The sequence below is a fragment of the Nicotiana tabacum genome, chromosome 14 (genome assembly GCF_000715075.1).
Source record: "Nicotiana tabacum cultivar K326 chromosome 14, ASM71507v2, whole genome shotgun sequence".
Lineage (NCBI taxonomy): Eukaryota > Viridiplantae > Streptophyta > Magnoliopsida > Solanales > Solanaceae > Nicotiana > Nicotiana tabacum.
In genome coordinates this window covers 30,674,527-30,688,850 of record NC_134093.1, presented here as the reverse complement: position 1 = coordinate 30,688,850, position 14,324 = coordinate 30,674,527, and the positions used below count along the sequence as shown (strand labels likewise).

At 33.8% G+C, this 14,324-nt stretch overlaps 2 protein-coding genes and 1 pseudogene across 2 annotated transcripts; 2 read left to right on the top strand and 1 right to left on the bottom strand.

Annotated features, from left to right (window-relative positions):
• The first annotated feature begins 1,993 nt into the window (after window positions 1–1,993).
• Window positions 1,994–5,280, top strand: LOC107828678 (uncharacterized). The gene is made up of 3 exons (XM_016656043.2): window positions 1,994–2,188; window positions 2,350–2,440; window positions 4,810–5,280. Exons 1-3 carry the CDS (start codon window positions 2,119–2,121, stop codon window positions 4,946–4,948), a joined length of 300 nt encoding a protein of 99 aa, XP_016511529.1. The 5' UTR covers window positions 1,994–2,118; the 3' UTR covers window positions 4,949–5,280.
• A 4,154-nt stretch (window positions 5,281–9,434) lies between these two features.
• Window positions 9,435–10,971, top strand: LOC107828673 (UDP-glucuronic acid decarboxylase 4). Its single transcript, XM_016656039.2, has 2 exons — window positions 9,435–9,720; window positions 10,637–10,971. The coding sequence occupies exons 1-2, from the start codon at window positions 9,435–9,437 to the stop codon at window positions 10,969–10,971; spliced, it is 621 nt and encodes a 206-aa protein (XP_016511525.2).
• On the bottom strand, window positions 10,429–10,584 carry LOC142169217 (5.8S ribosomal RNA; annotated as a pseudogene).
• Window positions 10,972–14,324: the final 3,353 nt, after the last annotated feature.

Below are 14,324 nucleotides of genomic sequence, written 5' to 3'. Positions count from 1 at the left end.
AGTAAAACTGTGCGGGCTTGGCCTAAAGCGGTCAGTATCACACCATATTAAGAGTGTCTTTGAGCTAGTTTAGTCCAACAATTGGTATCGGATCCCAAGTTCGACGGGACGAGTATGGAGATAGCAAAGTAATGGTGTGGGGCAGGGCGCACACAAGAAGAAGCTTGTTGCGGGTTTCGGTTGCCATAATACTCTAACAATGTGGGTGACACACAATGAATCTCGAAAATTGACCCGTGGATCGTGGCAGTGATAACATGGAACTTAGTTCAAGGGAGAGACCCGTGAATCGTGGTAGTGAGCCACATGGAACTTAGTTCGAGGGGGGAGGGGGAGGGGGAGGGGGAGATTGTTAGGTGTGCGAACAAAGTCTCATATTGGTAGCTGAAAAGATTGGGAGTCTACATATAAGGTGTATGGATCTCTTAATGATGTGAGGCCTTTTGAGTAAAATCGTGCGAACTTGGCCTAAAACGGATAATATCACACCATATTAAGAGTGTCTTTGGGCTAGTTTAGTCCAACATGAAGTCCAGCATTATCATTTCGGAACGGAATCTTCGCTATGACATGCGATATTCAATGTAATTAATGGACAAAGTATGAATTGTATTTTGTTTGGGTATATGAAATATGAAGTCACGAGCTTAAACTCCATTGATAACTATTAAAAAGTTTTAAAACTTTGAATTTAAAAATTAAATTTTGCTAAATTGTTATTGGTTTGGATAGGTGATGTTGCAAATAATTGAGAATATTATTATGGTATGAACCAATAATGATACCTATTGTAGTCGTTTAATTGGACTAACAGAAATAAGATTTCGATTAGTTTGAACCATTATTTATAGGGGTAAAAAATGGACGGGTCGGGGTCGAATATGGGCGGATAAAAAACAGTAACGAAAAATGGATAAAAAATCTGATCCAACTCATATGTAATACAGATAAAAAATGGACCGGTAGATAATATGAATATCCATATTTCTCATGGCGTATTGAATATGATCACTTTTGGGAGAATTCTTAATCTTCCAAACTTGAGAAACCCCCGGTTTGAGTCTTTGCAAATGTAAAAGTTTAAATCATTTGGTTATCTATTTTTTAAGTAGGTAATATGAATCTTATCCATATTTGATAATTTTTTAAAAGTTTATTATCTAATTTATTTTTAGTGAATAATATAGATACAAAACTATTTTCTTAATCCATTTTGCCACTGCTATTTCTGCGCCTAGTAAAGCAAAACTATATTAATTATGACTTTTATACCAGAAGTGTTAATTTTTCACAAATTGATGTAGTTGATCGTAACTAATTTAGAGTTGAAGTACAATTGATTGACTGAATAGTGAGCAAATTTTGTAAAAGAAATTTATACAACTGGCCCCTTTCTCCAAAGAGAAGAAAGAAAACTTAATTCTAAAGACTTGTAAAGACACATTGTTTTTCACGAATCAAAAGATGGCATTAATTTTTTTGAATTAGAAATAAAGGCTATATTCTAATGTAAGACATAATCAGTCATTATTATATAAATAGAGAAGTTGAAATCTATTGATTTTCCATGTAGATGAGAAAGCATCGACGCCATTAGGTTTTCATTATACATGCAATTTTACACTCCTGAATCGTGATAAAAACACAAAAAGGATCTCTGTACGAATAGTCAATGAAATCATTATTTATTTTTATTTGTCGGTATACATAAATTATATAGTGAATATACGTAATTATACTTATATTCTATATTTATCGACTATTTTTTAATTTAAGCGGTTGAATAAGTAGTTATTTAGGTTAATTCATCGAAAAACAAAGATAAATGTGAAGAGAAAGGAGATGGGCACTCAGAGGGCCCATAACTAAAAATGAGCCCATTGAATTGTTAGCTGTTTGGCCCAAGAAGAGTTCGGGCCATCCGGGTTTCGGCCCGGCAAATTCGAGGCGGCATGAAGACAATTGACTAAACGCGACGTGTTCGGTGTTTCTACTCTCTTTTTCATTCTTGGCAACTCCCTAAAAGAAAACAAAAAAACCCACCAAATATAAAAATCTCTATAGATTCCTCAGAACGCCCCTTTGACAGTCAATTTATTTATTTGCAAGGCAGAAGAAATGGCAGAAAAGAAGAACACGTTGGAATCTGTGAGGGAATGGGTGGTGGAACACAAGCTCCGAACAGTTGGTAATTATTGTACTTTTGTTGTTTGATATTCTTTTACCTATATGAATCAACAGATTATTCTTTTCTTTGGTTTTGATGTTGGGTTTTATTCTTTTTTGTTTTGTTTTTGGTCATTGGTTTTGAATTTTTTTGTTTTTGTTTTTGGGTTGAATTATTTGAAGGGTGCTTATGGCTGAGTGGAATAGCGGGTTCAATTGCTTACAATTGGTCTCAACCCAACATGAAAACCAGCGTTAAGATTATTCATGCCAGGTAATTACACTCTTTTATCCCCAATTCCGAGGGATCGAGGTTTAAAGATTCAATTTTTATTTTTGTCTACGATCAAGCAGATGTTTCTGTGTCTGTTCGATTTGTAGATTGGTCCCGACTCCTAATTCACTTCTGATCCAGGGTTCCATAGCAGAATATGATGATGTTAATTGCATTTACTTTCATATGTATGTTTCGCTTTCTGTTTAAGCTTGCACTGTGCTTTAAACTATATGTATATGTCTAGTTGAAAAAGTTATCAAAAGCGAACTGATGAAAATTGGAACTTTTAATAGATTAGATTTCTAAAAGAGCAGCAACAACAACAACAACAACGTACCCAGTCCCAGTGTATTCCCACAAGTAGGGTTTGGGGAGGGTAGTATGTATGCAGACCTTACCCCTACCCTGTGAAGGTAGAGAGGCTGTTTCTAGTAGACCCTCGGAGATTTCTAGAGCATGATGAGCATTTTTTTATGCTCATCATTAATATGAAGACACACGGGAGATGTATAAGCTAGAAAAGGCTTGATTTAGTTAACACCAAAAGCTGGTTTCAAAGGTATATAATGTCATTGGAAGTCTTTCTTTCCGCTGATCAGATTCTCTGTTTTTTTCTATTAGAGGGTATGATTCCGTGTGTCACTTGCCGAACACAGAAGAAGTGTAATATGGATTCAATCTTAATGTAATTGGAAGTCTTTCTTTCCGCTGATCAGATTCTTTGTTTTTTTCTATTAGAGGGTATGATTCCGTGTGTCACTTGCCGAACACAGAAGAAGTGTAATATGGATTCAATCTTCGATTCAACTTGGGTTCTAGGATATAGTGTTTTCGAAAGGGGAACTGGTTTAATTGTAGACTAATACATCCTTTCTCATGCACTGTGACTTGAGAGAGTACTTGATGTTGTTGAAAGACTCACTAAAAAAACACATGTGCATACATACCAGACTCTGAATTTTTTCATACTCTTCAACATTCACAAGGATTTGTTTTTTCAACTCTAACTTCAGATACTCTTTTATCAATTTCAACTCAAATGTTGTCCAAAACACTTACTGAGTATTCAGATTTCAGAGGTGGTGCTCTTTGTGTTGAAGATTCTAAGAAATTTATGAAACCAGCTCTACTGGGGTACCTTTTCATGTTGTCTTAGCGGCGGTTATGCCTTAACCTTTTCCACTATCTTGTTAAAATCACTTTGTCTTGACCAGCAAAACTAGCAGAGGGGTTATGCCAGCGTAAATTTTGAATTTCTTTTGGGAAACTGTTTTTCATCCGTACGGTAAGAAAGGAAAGTTTTTCAGTTTTTGCAAAAACCGATTGTCTTTCTTGATTGAAACTCTTCTTCACATTTTTTAAGCTGACAGCAATGTCTCCTATTCACTTTTAAAAAAGGGGGGTTTTGGGGGGGGGGGTTGGTAATATAGGTTCTCATGTTTTTATTCATGCTTTAAAATTATTCTGATTGGACAAGCTCATGAACAGTGCAAATAAGGACCTGACTAATTCCCCCTGGAGCTCGTACAGGAAAAAGAAAATATTGTAAAATAAAGCAAGTGCAACATTAAGTTAATATATTATGAACCTTATGTGTGATCAACTTCTCTGAGTGTGTTTCTTCTCACCTTATCTGTTTGTTATTTTCAAGAACCCTGGTCCATTTTAGTTTGTTGTGTTTGTCTAGTTTTGTGGTGGGCAAGATTGAGATATTAATGCCCTGTTAAAAAGATATCTGGCGATATTAGTGAATACAAGAAACCTAGTAGGATTACATGTTTTTCAAGTTGACAAAACATCTAACTTTGACAGAAAACTCTACCGCATACAAAAGCATGGTATTTAAGTGAGAAGGATAGAGGGTTGATCCCATTACCCACTGAGTTCCGTACCGTGTGCCACTAGCCCTCGGAAATTTCTCAGTCATCAACATGAGCATGGTATAAAGTATATAATGTTTTTACACTTTTGGGTTTTGTCGGCTCTTTAGATAGGAGAGAACGAATTGCACATGAGCTATATCATTTTTATACTCGGTTGCATCCTCGGGATGATTATTAAATGAAATTCTTATTTACCTGATTAAAAAGAAATTCTTGGTTGTAAAAAAAGAAAAATACATCTTACTTTGACGGCGTTGGATGCTCTGTGCTATTTCTTATAAGATTTTGGTCATACATCTTGCCTTGTTATTCTCTTGTAAAAGTAGAGTCCACTGCAGTGGTCTTAGAAAGAGCAGAATCACATGCTCTGGGCCTTTTCAGAAGTACCTTTCCTTTATTCATTTTGCCATTTTGGTTTTTTAAATCATGTGGCGTTTCTTGAGCTGTCTTCATGAGTAACTGGTGTGTTTTATTGGTAATCAGGCTGCATGCACAAGCGCTGACTCTTGCTGCGTTAGCGGGCGCTGCAGTCGTCGAGTACTACGACCATAAATCAGGCGCCAAAGCAGAACGTGTTGCCAAGTTTCTCCAACCGCCAGCCCCTCACACGCACAAGGAGTGAATCAGACTTCAGTTGATGAATAAAAAGAAACCTGATTAGGCACAGCTTTATCTGTTGGGTCATGCCCCTTAACTTCCCATGGAAGAGTTTTTGCTAATCAAATTTCAAGTACCGGAGAGGCTAGATGATACACTTTTCCCTATTAATTTTGATTTGTGTGGGTTTATTTATAGTCGTGAGATGAAGAACATGAAAATTGCCCTTCTTAGTAGTTTTCTTTTTGTACGTTAAAATATCCACAGATAAAAATCTTTGAGGGTATATCTTTGTATCGAGTATGAATTGCTATGTCTGATTGCTTATATGATTATTGCGTATTAAGTTCTTTCTCATAATAGTTGAAAAAGGTAGTAATCCTAGTAGAACTTCCTTCGTATTAATTGAGGAGATATCAATTTTATTGGTTGGTAAATGAAGAAATTCGTTAAGTGATCCTTCTATAGAACAACGTTTTATAACTAGACATCCTAAATAGTTGACAAAACGATATGAAACAGAAAGTTAAAATGTATAATTAATTTCATCAGAATTTCGTTAGACAACGAGTTCAATTGACCATTTTCTCTTAACTATTTTTATAAGCTTTACAACAAGGTGTATAAAGGCATCACGATATTAACTTATAATGTTGTTTTAACTTGTTATAGCTTAAAGTTCTGAATAGTAAGATTCTTGATTTCTTTCATGTCTATAATCTTTAAATTTGAGCATCTTAATTTCATTAAGGAAGTATTTAATCTTTAATTGAAGAACGACAAATATATAGATCCAAAAGTGGACTTTATACAACATTTCTCTCAAAATATATTTAGTTACTTAAATTATCCCTACCAATTAATGATTCACAGAGTTACTTCTGACTCCTATGCAGAGGGGATTCGGTGGTCGCGGGCACTAAGACATTCAATGTAAATTTATTGCTGCTCATAAATATTGGTACGGGGAGTTATTCTAATATCTGACTATTTTTTGAAGACATTTGCAAAAGCATATGGAGTCTTTGCCGAAGTTTTCGGGTGCCGATGATCCCTCAATCTATAATGTAGGTCCGCCTCTGCCCCTACACCTCGTTAAAATAAACTCCGTTTTACTATAAGATAATGGAATGCCCATACAAAGGGGAAAAAAATATGGCTTTCGAAGCTTGCTTTAATTTGTTTAGTCGCAAGGTGTAGGGGTTGGGATGTTGTCATTTTCCCTCGCACTTGCATGTGCGTAGGGGTAACAGATTGGTTCGAATTTTCTAATTATCAAACTAAACTAATTGTATTGGGTTATTAAATTTAAATACCAAACCAAATCAATAAAAGTCGTATTTTTTAATCTCGGATTTTCTCGGTTTTTCGGGTTTTTTTATTTTCTTTTTTCATAAAGTTTTCATAGCGCAAAACGTAAAATTAGTGCTCCAAATATTTCTTTAATCCTAGTAAGACAGAAATATATAAAATATTTTTTAATAAAATAACATAAATATGAGATGAGTCATGACATTGTACTAAATATTCAACAATAAAAATAATAAAATCGCATAAAATAAATATTATTAATAAGCCATAATGAAAACAAACATAATTTAAAATTATGACTAATAAGTACTATTATTTACATGACTAAACAAACTAAAAGAAAATAAGTTATACTTTTTATCTAAACCATGAAAAAACTAAAAAATAGATATCCAACACTATTTTCATTCCTAGTACAATTGAATTGAATGTCTTTTATTAACATTAATATTGATTTGATTTTGGTTTATGAACTATTTGAGTTACTAACATTTATGGACTATAAAACTTATTGGAGCATCCAAAAATTATAAGTTCAAGATTGAAATAATACGTTAAAAGATAAAACTATGTAAAAGCTTAAGAAATATTTATAAACTAACTACCATAAATATTTTTATGTATTAAATATATTTAAAACTTCTATACATAATGTCGGGTTGGTTTGGTTTCGGTTTGACTTTTTTTAGTTAAAACCAAACCAAACCAAATTTGGTCGAATTTTTTTTTCCAACACCAAACCAAATCAAACCAAACCATAGTCGGATTTTTTTTCTCGGTTTAACTCGGATTATCGGATTGATGCGGTTTGTCGGTTTCATTTGTACACCACTACACCCGTACATGTGGGATGTGTTTTTTATCAACCTCCAGTTTGCAGTGTCCTTTAAAGGTGTAGCAATTTGTAAAGTGATAGTTAATCTTGTATTCATTATATACTTCTATATTATTATCGTGTTTAGTTTCATATATGTAACGACGTTTCCTTTATCTGATTGTTAATGATCTGAATAATTTCATTTTTACAAGTCTGGAAAATAATTTCTCCCTATAGATTAACTACTTTATCAATCTTAAATCTCAAGTAATACGCCCATATAATATTTTCTAATGTTGGCATTCTCTTATTTATTTTATATAATTCAGTTAAAATGAAGAAACGTTTGTTATAATGTCCAATAATATTGTCACAAAAGGTAGAAATTTATATACTCTAATGCCAAAGAGAAATTAGTAATTAAATCTAGAGAGGTGTATATCATATTAAGTTAGGCTGGGTTGCATTCAGGGGCGGCTCAACCCCGAGGCGGCTAAAGCCATTGCTTTAGGCCTCAAGATATATGAGGCCCAAAATCTTACCCATATTATATGGAGTACTATGTATATATGTTATTTATTTACTCTTTTGATGAACCTTTTACTGTCAATTTCTCAATAATCATTAATGGCATGGTTCCAAATGTTATGCTTGTTTACCCATAAAACGGTACAGTTAAATTTATACGTGGTTTCTAGACAAGTGAATTAATTCGATCCTGAAATAACAAAATAATTGAAGAAATATATAACACTTAGCCTAAGCCTAGATAGGAAGACGAAATGACAGAAATAAAAACTCTGGTAGTGAAGCCTCCGGGCGCAACAGTAATAAGAACAAGAACAGAAAATAAGAAGGTAAAATTGATTAGAGCTTTGAGTAGATTGTAGTATTAGTTTGCCAGAAAATTCGTCTCCTTACAATGATAACAGAGCTCACTATTTATAGTTACGTCTAGGAAAGTAGGTCCTAGGATCGTGCCCTTCTTTAATGTCAATTATGAGGGCATTGATGAAGATGTAACGGTGAGCATAAATGCCAAATTCCTTGTAACGGGCAATATATTTAATGTTGTGGAATATTCTCCATTAAATGCTACCGGGCGAAGAGTATTTATTGCATCCTTATGAGCGTTATTCTTTCCGGTGACAGACAGGACCATTGCCTTCGATTTTGGCTATCCCCCGTCTTAGATTTCACGTGTCCTTCTTTTGGGCGGCCACGTAGCATAGCATATTTTACCCTATACAATACTATTCTTTAGAAAGGATTTGGTTGAACTATAACAGATTAAATCAAACTACTTCTTGTTTCATTCCTCTTATTTATTCAATACTTGAATTAATTTTCACTTTTACAATGGTTTCTACACACACTTTGAGCTAATTAGCTCCATATTAATGTTTTAGAAAGTTTTTGAAATAAATGTTACTAAAAGAATAGTAGATAATATTATATACATAATATACTCAATTCTCATAAAAATACGTGTTTATTTTTCACATATCTAATTGCTTTGAGAAAAATTTAGGCAATTGATAGTTCTCCTATGCTGATAGATATTTTTCAAAAGTGAATTTAATAAGATAAAATCAACAATATCTCGTCAAGAAAGTTTAAGTAAATTGGCTATACTATCAACTAAGAAAAAAATATTAGAAGAGTTTGTTGTAAAAAATAAATGGCATCTTTGAAAATAACAGCTACAAGAAAAAAAATATATAAATTTTATTAAATATTCTAAGACCTCTAGTTAAGATTTAGCTTTAGGCCCCTACTCAATTGAGCCGCTGGTCATTTTTTCTCTTTCACCGTTGCACTATTCACGTGACATGCCATATAACAAATTTTCCAGTCACCTAAAATTATAAAAATTAAAAGTAAAGAAAAAACTTGTCGCTTGTAATAGAACTTATATACATTGCTAGAACCGGTCAAAATACATTGAACATGTAAATATTTTTTGCATTTAATTTAATTTAATTACTTAAACAAGAGTGGGTTATTCTAGTGGTAGACACCATCCACTTCCAATCAAGAGGTTGTGAGTTCGAGTCACCCCAAGAGCAAGATGGAGAGTTCTTGAATGGAGGGAGCCGGGGATCTAACGAAAACAGCCTCTCTACCCAGGGTAGCGTGAACTATTAGTGAAGAAGTGAAAAAAGTCATTAGTTGCGCCGTACAGTACAACGATCTTACGGCAAACAACACATGCAAAAGCCTATACTCTCTTCACTCATTTGAGTCTCTCTCACACAAAGTAAACTTCAGCACATAGCCACATAACTACATTATCATCATTCTTTGTACAACGTAACCCACATTTCGGATCTCTTGATCCTTCTTCTTAGATCTCCAAAAGATATTAAAATTTTTGGCCACTATGGAAACTGAACGTAAGAAGGACATGTTGAGCAAGAAAGGGTTATTTTTTAAATACCCAATGAATTACGTGTTTGAAGAGCAGCGAATGGTTTGTTTACTAATCGGAATCGCCATTTCAACTGCGGCTTTCGCTGTGGTTAATTCTGTTTCTTCTCCGTCGTTGTTGGCCGGGTACAAGATCGGTAGTGATTCGATTTCGGACGTTTCGGTTGTGTCAACTTCTTTGATTCCTCGTAGAATAACGTACGAGGTGGTCGGTGAAGCTTACCGCAACATTAATGCAGGCATGTTTAATTACCTTAATTTCCATTCCTAAATTACAAAAAACATCAATGTCCATTACATTCAAAGGGCAGCCCCTTGCACATAGTATTCAGACTCGGCTGCATCCCGAGGGGTATGATATAGACAGCCAGCCTATCCTAATGTAAGTATTAGTGACTGTTTCCACGGCTCGAACCAGTAATCTATAGGTCCCACGAAGACAACTATACCGTTGCTCCAATGTTCCCTTCAACTTACCAAAAAAATCATAATCTTAAAGTTACAAAAACATGGTGATGAATTTTTGCTGGATGCAATAAACAAATTCTCTGAATTGAATGTCTTGGTCGGCTTCTTCAGAGTTTGTCTTAAATTATTTCTTGACCAAATATATATATTTATATATTTTCTGACATATAAAAATATATTCCTAGTTTACTAAGTATCAAGTTGATTTCTTTTTTAATATATACTAAATCATGCTTCTATTCTGATCGTAATAATTATCAAAGTCAGTGGCAGATCCACTATTTTGGTGACGGATGAGGACCTTTCCACTGTCTTCGCCTAAAATTACATATATAGATAGAAAAAAAAAAAATACTAGGGTGCTAAATGATAGTATACCCTCATTAACTTAAATTATGGAATTGCTCACTCATTGTCATAAATTACTAGTGTGCTAATTAATGATTTTAGGAGTTTTATTTTTTACTTTTCGGAATGCATGACGCCAAGGCAGATGTGCTCTAGGCTTAATGGTTTCGGGTGCAACTTGAGTTTGAAGAGCCCATAGTTCACGGGATTCTGCAATTCACACCGAGTGTCGTATTTCGCTGTGTTCTTCACCGATGCGAGAACCGAGATATCTGTTGTCAAGAGTTCATTTTTACTTAGTGGTTTATTTCACTCTTGATTTAATATAATGTGTTGCAGGTGGAAAGGTGCCATTAGGATTGAAGAACAAGAAGTTGAGAGTATTAGTAACAGGTGGAGCTGGTTTTGTTGGGAGCCATTTGGTGGATAGGTTGATAGAGAGAGAGGATAGTGTGATTGTGGTTGACAATTTCTTCACTGGTCGGAAAGAGAATTTGTTGCACCATTTCAGAAACCCTAAATTCGAGATGGTTAGACATGATGTGGTGGAGCCAATCTTGCTAGAAGTTGATCAGATTTATCATTTGGCTTGCCCTGCCTCTCCTGTTCATTACAAGTATAATCCTGTCAAGACCATCATATCCTTCATTATATATTTTCTTGAGTTAAGCTGAAAGATGATTTTAATAAATTCATAATTTCTGAAAACAAAATTTATTTTTGGAAAAAAAAAACTTTTTTGTTCATGTTGAACCATTTGGTATCTAAAATCCACTAGATATTGAATGGTTAAACAGAAAAAAACAACTTAATTTTTAAAAGTAAATTTTGTTTAAAAGATTATGAAATTTCTTACAATAGATATAGTGCATGTTTCTTTTGCTTCTTTTTAACTTAAATTCTTATGTCTTTTTATTCATCTATAATGTTGACATAGAGATTTACATGATGAAATGCAAAGGGCTTGGTTTATTGACTTACGAAGATAGAGTATAGTATTAATATATTATGTGTGTTTTTGAAGACTTTGGGTAAGGTTATCCTTGACTTAAATAGTTAGATATCACAAAACAAATGTGATGGGAACATTGAACATGTTGGGGCTGGCAAAAAGAGTAGGGGCACGATTTCTGCTCACTAGTACCAGTGAAGTGTATGGTGATCCTTTGCAGCATCCTCAAGTCGAAACTTATTGGGGCAATGTTAACTCTATTGGTTAGTCAAATTATTTTTTCTTTAACTGTCTATGTGAATTTAGTTATGTGCTTTGACTCTCGTGCTCCAAATTTAGTCGTTGAGAAAATAGTTATTAATTGTTTTTATATGTCAATGGAGCATATAGCTAATTATTTCTATTTTTCTTATTATCATTCTCTTGTCTTCTTGTTATCTTAAGCTAAAAATACTAGACTTGGTTTTGAACATTGAGCAGGTGTCCGAAGTTATTATGACGAAGGAAAGCGAACAGCTGAGACTTTGGCCATGGATTATCATAGAGGACTTAACATTGAGGTTTTCTACTACTTCAATAAGCTTATATTTTAGGCAAAGTTGTACATAAACCTTCCATTTTTCGTGATTAAGGTTTATTATTTAAAATGAAAGCTCATATATAGTACTATTGTTTAACCACATTGTTTTCCCAGGTTAGAATTGCTAGGATATTCAACACATACGGACCACGTATGTGCATAGACAGCATAGATGATGGTCGGGTTGAGAGCAATTTCGTGGCCCAGGTTTTTGTTAATTCATCTTTTCATATATAGACCGAAAGCGGATTTTTGCACAAATAAACAAACTTCTCTATGCTTGAATTAGCTAAGGTATTAGTACTGATTTTTAATTAGTCCAAGCAAACATTTGCCTTACAAAATTTCAAAACCCATATATAGAGCCTATTGTCTGCATATCTATCTGAAATTTTTCAAAACCTATATATAGAAATGAACCATTTGAATTTGCACATTCGATGTATCATTGTGGCTCATACTTCCTAGAAAACGTATAAACAACTTCAACTTATATTCCTACTATGTCTTAAATTCTAGCACATGAACCAAGTGATGACGGAGCTAGGAATCCTAATAATGGGGATTAAAAAAATGTGAAAATACGTTATACCTATCCCCTCCCTTATGTTACAGTTTATGTATATGCAAAAAACAAAAAATTGTATCGGCACGATTATACTGGAGAAGGGGGTTCAATTAACCCCCTTATTTACCTTTATTTCCGCCACTGCATGAACCTAGCAACGTGTAAAAATATGTATTTCAATATTTAGACATGTTAAAAATTTGAGTCAAGCAAATTTGAAAAACATTTAGAATATGTGCCGGTCCAAATAGAGTAAATATTTAGTTTCCGCTCGAATTATTTGTCTTTCATTTTATACAGACAAATCAATTAAACGAAAAATATACTAATTGTGACAACTCGGTTTCCTGTAAATTCCGCAATAGTAGTTGTAATAGAAAAATTAAACTTTTGATTATCTTGGACAGTAAGTTAATTTTAGTTTGCTTAATTAACGATTAATCTAAGTCTTTGTGGGTTCGACATCCGATTTTCGAGTCACTTTACTATTTGACGGCTATGTATACTGTAATAAATTAAATCTAGATATTTATTTGACGAACTTTTCCGATTCTCTCAAAATGTTTTTACATGAACCTCTATTTTTTCTGATTATCTTTTATAAATTTTAATTTGTCAATCTTTCTCAAATTATCTTGTATGCAAAAGAATCAATTCCAAATTACTTTCATAACTAAGCATTTCAAAATAAATGCTTTAGCCAGTCTCTCATCTTGCTAAAATTCTCTCATATCTGGTCTTCACGGTCAAATGCGGCCTCGGCCAGGGATCAATTAGTTTTTTGGCCTTTTACAAATTTGTTTTTAGTTTTATGACTTTATCTCTTTTTTTTTACACATGAAAAATTTACTTTTACACATAAGATATCTTTCATTTACACATAAGAAATCTAAAAAAGACATTTTCCTAAATTCAACATTGTAAAAGGCCAAGAAAGCCTAAAACCTCGTCAAAATCTTCAACTTCGATGATGAGCTCTGGAAACTGGCAAGCCACAAGTTCAGCACCAAGTTCGTGCTCAAGACACTTGGAGAAATAGTTGAAACCAGATCATGTTAAAAGCGGCAGTCTTGGACTTGAGGGACGTGCTAACACCATAAACAAGGAGTCACAAAGCACCAATCTGCATTACATGTGTATTTCCCCGAAAGTGCTCGCAGGGGAGAAATCATAGTCGAGGTTTGGACTTTTTTTGGTTTTACGTGCGAGTCACGTGGTATTAGAGTGTTAGTTTCAGGTTCTGTTTGTTCATTCCGTTAGCTCGACTATCTCTGCTTAAGTTTGTAAATTTAGAGGACAAATGATGCTCAAGGATATATTTGAAGCAGTATTTTAAAAGGTGTGGGTGTAAGGCGAAGCGTTTCACATATGCCTCAGTAAGGCGTAAGCCCCGAGTCACGGGGCGTAAGCTCTATAAGTATTTAATTTTTAATATTTTATAAAATAATATAATTACAGTAAATATTTATAAACAGGTAAAATATCATAAAATTTGAAAAGATGTTTGATAATTATGTGAATATATATATATATATATATATATATATATATATATATGTGTGTGTGTGTGTGTGTGTGGGGGGGGGGGGGGGGGGGGGGGGGGGGGGTGTATGTGACACCCGCGCACTTCATCCTCACAAAAAACTAGTCAAAACAATCTATTATACGCTACTTACAAACATAAGTAACTTGAGTCTAAAAGAATAACGTTTTCTACATTGAGGAACAAAAATAATGACTAACCTTCAATTTGAACTTTGAACTTGTTGTTATGAACGAGAATGGAGTTCTCTTTGTATTTGTAAAAAAAAAAAGGTAAATATTCGTTGCTTTTAGGAGGTATTAGCAGACTAGCGGACAAGATAAAGAATTGGGAAAGACCATGAATTAGGGCTTCAATCAATAAAAAAATCTTGGCTTTTAAATT

What these genes read in the sequence shown, in the direction of transcription:
- LOC107828678 (XM_016656043.2), top strand. Translation starts at nt 2,119, where the DNA reads ATGGCAGAAAAGAAGAACACGTTGGAATCTGTGAGGGAATGGGTGGTG. An exon ending in ACACAAGCTCCGAACAGTTG is followed by an intron (nt 2,189 to 2,349) that starts GTAATTATTGTA and finishes AATTATTTGAAG; the next exon opens with GGTGCTTATGGCTGAGTGGA. An exon ending in GTTAAGATTATTCATGCCAG is followed by an intron (nt 2,441 to 4,809) that starts GTAATTACACTC and finishes ATTGGTAATCAG; the next exon opens with GCTGCATGCACAAGCGCTGA.
- LOC107828673 (XM_016656039.2), top strand. Translation starts at nt 9,435, where the DNA reads ATGGAAACTGAACGTAAGAAGGACATGTTGAGCAAGAAAGGGTTATTT. An exon ending in TTACCGCAACATTAATGCAG is followed by an intron (nt 9,721 to 10,636) that starts GCATGTTTAATT and finishes AATGTGTTGCAG; the next exon opens with GTGGAAAGGTGCCATTAGGA.